This window comes from Protopterus annectens, chromosome 5.part1 (assembly GCF_019279795.1).
Source record: "Protopterus annectens isolate FY-2018-M chromosome 5.part1, PAN1.0, whole genome shotgun sequence".
Taxonomy (NCBI): domain Eukaryota; kingdom Metazoa; phylum Chordata; order Ceratodontiformes; family Protopteridae; genus Protopterus; species Protopterus annectens.
The window spans coordinates 430,973,397-430,979,184 of NC_056736.1; the positions used below are offsets into that span (position 1 = coordinate 430,973,397).

At 34.5% G+C, this 5,788-nt stretch overlaps 1 protein-coding gene across 1 annotated transcript; it reads right to left on the reverse strand.

The window, feature by feature from the left end:
* Positions 1–538: 538 nt before the first annotated feature.
* Positions 539–5,528, reverse strand: LOC122803205 (olfactory receptor 2AT4-like). The gene is made up of 2 exons (XM_044072812.1): positions 5,521–5,528; positions 539–1,463 (listed from the first exon to the last, which is right to left on the reverse strand). Exons 1-2 carry the CDS (start codon positions 5,526–5,528, stop codon positions 539–541), a joined length of 933 nt encoding a protein of 310 aa, XP_043928747.1.
* Between the last annotated feature and the right edge of the window lie 260 nt (positions 5,529–5,788).

Here is a 5,788-nt window from a genome sequence, read left to right on the forward strand (position 1 = left end):
GAAATAAGTTATATACAGGCACTCATACACCACTCTAAATCTTGTTTGGCAATACAGATGTACTTTACTTGAAAAGAAGATGTGAAGTGGTGAATGTCAAGTCATTGGCTAACAGGGGCCAATAATGGATGTTATTTCAGGAAGGGCCAGGTTTGTTTAAGTGATTTGTTACGCATGTGGAAATAACAGATTGTTAGCTGTTGACCACAAAAAAGAATAAAAGGGTGCTTATCATTTCCTTAATTCATCATTAGTTAAAATGTAGCGCCACTGCTGTTTTGCTGTTTTTACAACTAGATATCCAGTTGTGTTCACACAAAGACATGCGTCTGGAGTGCTTCTCCCCGAGCCTCTGCTGAAAATTGGCTTTGTTTCAAGTTGGACTTTCCTGGTAAACAGATGTTAAATAAATAAATAGAATGAATACATTTTTAAGCAGCACTATAGCATTCACTGACTGAAGGTAACACAACCAACTAGATACACATAGACCATATCTATAAATGATGATAGTTTCAGGCAAGTCAGTGGTGTGTGACTAAAGTATCAAAACACTTTTCATAAGATTTATAACTGATTGTTTCACTTCTCTGTTTCTCAATGTGTAAATCAGAGGATTCATTGTCGGAGTTAGTATAGTAAAGAAAATTGTACCAACAACATGAAAATCGTCAGAAATATTGTCCATTTTGTACGAAACATATGCAATAATAATAGAGACATAATATGTGAAAACAACCATGATATGAGAGCTACAAGTAGATAGAGCTTTAAAGCGTTCCTCTGTGGATGCTATCTGAAAAACAGCAAGCAGTATTTTAATGTAAGACAAAACAACAAGAATTAATGGAATAAATGATACAATCATGGCAATTGAGAAACCAAGATAAACATGTGGAGTAATATCCATGCAAGCTAATTTAATAACAAATAGATGTTCACAAAAACAGTGATGGATTTTATTAGGTCCACAGAAAGGCAGATGAGCTGCCAGAACCACCCCTGGTATTAAAATTATGAATGGTAATATCCAAGTGTTTAAAACCAGGAAGATATTAACTTCATTAGTCATAATGGTTCTATAATGCAAAGGGTTGCAGATAGCAACATACCGGTCAAATGCCATAACTACAAGTAAAAAAGCTTCACCAACTCCAAGCCCATGTAAAAAGCACAGTTGTATGAAACAGTGGCTGAATGTAATAGTATCAGAGCCTGCAACAAAGAGAGCTAACATTTTGGGGATAGTAGTAGTTGTGAAAAATATGTCAGTTACAGCAAGATTGCAAAGAAAAAAATACATTGGTGTATGCAGTTTTCTATTTGTTATTACTGCTGCAAGAATCAGGCTGTTCCCAATAATTACTGCCAAGTAAATAAATAAAAATATAAGGAAGAATAAAATATAGTAGCGTTTATGCTGTGGAAATCCAACAAAAATAAACTCTGTCACTGACAAATTGCTTTGATTGTACAGATCCATAGCAAATGGTTGCAGAGCTAAAAAAAACTCTAGAACCAAAAAAAAGCATATTTTCCCAATCTTTGGGATTTTATTCAACATCGGCCATAGTATAAGTTATTACTTTGAAAACCATTACATCTGACTTGATCTTACGACTGTGCTGAAAAAAATTACCAAATAAGATACATTTTTGCCCAGAGAACAGAATATGTGCAAAGAAGTGAACAGATGCTTTTAAAGCTTTGTTTGATTTGTCTGATGATTTTTCATATTCATATGCAAATTTTAAAACATTTTATTTAAAATAATATCAGAAATCAAATTGTTTATTGTAATATTCATATAATTTATACATATATTAATAATTTCTTTTAAAGTAATTTAAAACAGGAAACATTTCTGAAGAGCAGCATCCATAAAGTAAGGAAATGATGCATTCAGTTGGACAACTATCCTTTGTTATTCTCATACATGATGAATGAATCCAGGAAAGCAATCCAGATATCAAAGTGAAATTCCACGACTTAAATTGTCCGATACTTCCCTAAAGATGTCACATAATTTGCACTGCATCCTTTTTCTGGTGATAGAGTTCATATCATAACTGTGTGCATCTGTATCTGAAAAAAAAAGTTACACATTAACTAATACAGTGAATTATATTTGATGTCTTATTCCATGGTAAATAAACTCTAGCAAAAACATCAATATTCACTTAGCTAAGGACTGTGGAAACTGCAATGTAACTCTTTACCCTCTTTGCATAATTTAATGTTGAAATGTATTACCTGATTGGCATGCTGGGCAAATAAATTAGGTGACATAGTGGTGCAGTGGTTAGCATCATCACCTCACAGCAAGAGGTTCTCTGGTTTGATACTTGGCTGGATTGCCTTCCGTGTGGAGTCTGCCTATCCTTACTGCAATCTTGTGTTTTTCCTCAACTGAAAATGGGTTATTTTCCGCTAAATAAATGGTTACTCTTCAACAGTGGATGTGACCCTATTACTTAAACACATTTAGGAAGACTATCAAATAAGGAGTAATACACACTAATTAAATCACTGCCATTGCTTTTTCTGCATTGGCAGGTTGCAGCCTGCTATCTGTAGTTCTATACTTTGTCTGTACTACTCTGGTTAAACAGGACAAAGCCCTGGCATTCATCTATGTGCAAATGACCATAGACAAAATCTCATACCATATCCTAGCAAGCTATAGGTCACACTCAATGTCCCTTGCATTCCATAGCTCATACCTAGCGTAAACAGAGGACATTTTTTGCAGCACTTATCGCCAAGAATGATGCCACAGTATGAACAAAAGATGTTTGACTTTAATAATTGGCTTAGTTTCTGGTGTTTTTCCAGGGAATTCAATATTTGTCAGCACTGGAGGACATGGTTAACAAACCAAGTTGCTTTGCAAAGGATGGTTTGCTCCTGTCTTCCCTTAGGCTTCCAAATATTAGCTATAACTTTATCAACCCCCTTAGAGCCTTTTTTAGACAATGCCAAATTGACAAACTTACTAACATAGAAAATAAAACCCAAGGTCTCCTCACTCTGGAAAATGTAGATATCTGTGCCTTTACTGAGACATGCTTTTCATCTGCAGAAAGTACTTCAGCAGTGTAAGGCTTCAGTGCCTTCCACACATTTAGGCCATCAGCTACACAGAGAGGGACAGAAGGTGGATGAGCCTTAATCTATATTAACAGCAAGAATAACTCTGAGATGGTTAAACAGGACAAAGCCCTGGCATTCATCTATGTGCAAATGACCATAGACAAAATCTCATACCATATCCTAGCAAGTTATAGGTCACACTCAATGTCCCTTGCATTCCATAGCTCGTACCTAGACCTAATGGAAACTCACCATTAAACCAAATACAACATTCATGAGATTAATTTACTACCCCTCTATAGACTATAAGTACAATGTAACAACAAGTATAGGTTGACAGCTGTTGACAGGCACAATTCATTGACATGGAAGAAAATTTAAAGTACTTATTTTAGAATACTTGTGGGTGACATAGTTTTATAACCAGTACAGAGTTTTTCCTACACAAATGTAATAGTTTCTTCACACTGCTGTACAATATTTACACAGTAGATAGAGATATACTACATCTGTTCCCCATTCAACAGCTGTGAGCAGTCTAGTCTTATTGACAGGGACCTCTGATTGTGAGGTATTGATTTTCATCCTGATTATTTCCTAATCAGCAGTGAATTATCCATACACTGAATATTATAATCTCTTAAAATGTCCAAATATTAGTAATGGCTTGGTATCCAGTCCATAAAAATTACAAACAGTAAAATTGACAAGACACATCCTCATCAGAGTCCTACAACCACATTGAATGTGTTGAACTAATCCAACATATAAATATAAATAAAACTTACACTCCAGAAATACAGAACAAAATGTTGCGCAGCATATTTTACTTTGTTTTAATGAAGTTTGATTTCTTTTCCTTTTGTGTTTTTCTTTATGCATTGAATTCTGTCTCTTTAGAATTATGGTGTGAGGTGGGTTTATTACTGGTGAAGTTTTAAACTTCAGGTTTTGGACTGACATGTGTTAGTGTTAGTGAGAGTGGTTTGGAATATTGAAGACCAGATAGATGTTTTTGGCAGGACAGGTAAAAAAGATTGCTATTGTTGTTAAAAAAAAAAAACTGAGTAGTAGGGACCTTTTAATGACATTGCATGAGTAAAGTTCCTCGGTTTCACTGGTATGTGTAATTTGTTTTATTTTTGGGATGTTCCTCTTTTAAAAATCATTTCAAAAATACATGGCTCTGCTCCTGCATAAAGCCTGCCTAATGCTCAGGTCTTCCTCTTCTGTCACATTTCAACCCCTCACAGACTGCAAGATCGTAAGGCTCTTCTAACTCCTTCTCTGCTTCTATACCATATCTTTAAGCTACTGCTCAGGCTTTATTGCTTCTATTCTTGTTAACTCTCTCTCGCTAGCTATCTGTATCACTACATTTCTGGCTGCTATTTTCCTAACTGACACTAACATTCTATTTTTGCATATACAATAACACTCAATGTCACACACTGCACTACCTAGGTGCTATGTTTTTGGACACTATCTACATCATGTATGGTGAGAGTGACTATTACTGTCTGTAATGTTTTAACTGTATAGGATTGTCTAGATGTGTAGGAATATATTGCAACATCTTGTAGCAGTTTGTTATTTCAACTTATGTTTTGTATAGTATTTCTAATGTCATTTGTATTGTATTGTATTTTACTGTATCTGTATTGTACTGTATGTGGAGCTTTTCTACCCAGGCCTCTGCTGAAAACTGGTTCTGTAGACCCTGTTAGACCACCATGGTAAACAAATGTGAAATAAATAAATAAAAATAAATAATGTTTTATATATATATTTATATTTTTATTTGCTGTAATGTGTTTGTGGTATTCGGTGCATTTTTTAGTGATGAGATGGGTAAGTTATGTCTTTTATTGTCTTCTTGTGTTGTTCATATGAAACATGTAGCATTTTTAGGATGCTTTTAAGGTTTCTGCTTGCTGGAAATTGAAGTGATTTATTTTTCATTTTCTTCAATGCTTTTACTCTTTTTTAATTGTGTCAAGCATTTCTGACAGGCAAAATTAAGCTGATGAAGTGTTTGTATGTATTATACATGGGCATATAGCCATTGCCATTTTAAACTAAAGTATACATTTCCTCTTTTAAGAATGCATATATATTATAATGTAGCACTTTTGCAATTTTGAGTCATTTGGGTGTGAGATGCTGAAGAGTTCTCATCATTTCTATTGTGCTGAAATGTTCATTTAAATTTAAATAAAAAAATCCAAATGAGTGGTGTATCCTGCCATTTTTAAAACTACAAACAAAAACAATAGGTGCACACTCTATGACAGATTTGAAAACTATTACAGATATACACTAGAAATACATCCGTCCACAGTACACCTTGGTAGTTATATAGATCCACCCGATATGCATGTATTCTGTGTAGTTGTGTACCCACAGTTGTTACTGTTTGGCCCATACTGTCCCATGCGGATAGCTTGAGAGGTATGTACATGCTACAGCAGCTATAGGTGACTTGTACACATAAAGAAAGGACAAATCTGTTGAGTAGATATTAGTACTGTTGTCAAGTATATAGCCAGCAATACTACTAATGCTCTGTGTTTCTCTCCCTCCCCACCCCTTGTCTTCATTTATTAATTATTTTTATTCATTGGTTATGGTTCACTATTAACACATGTTGTTACATTAAACTGTATTTTGGGGCATATGTTTATTATTGCTATGT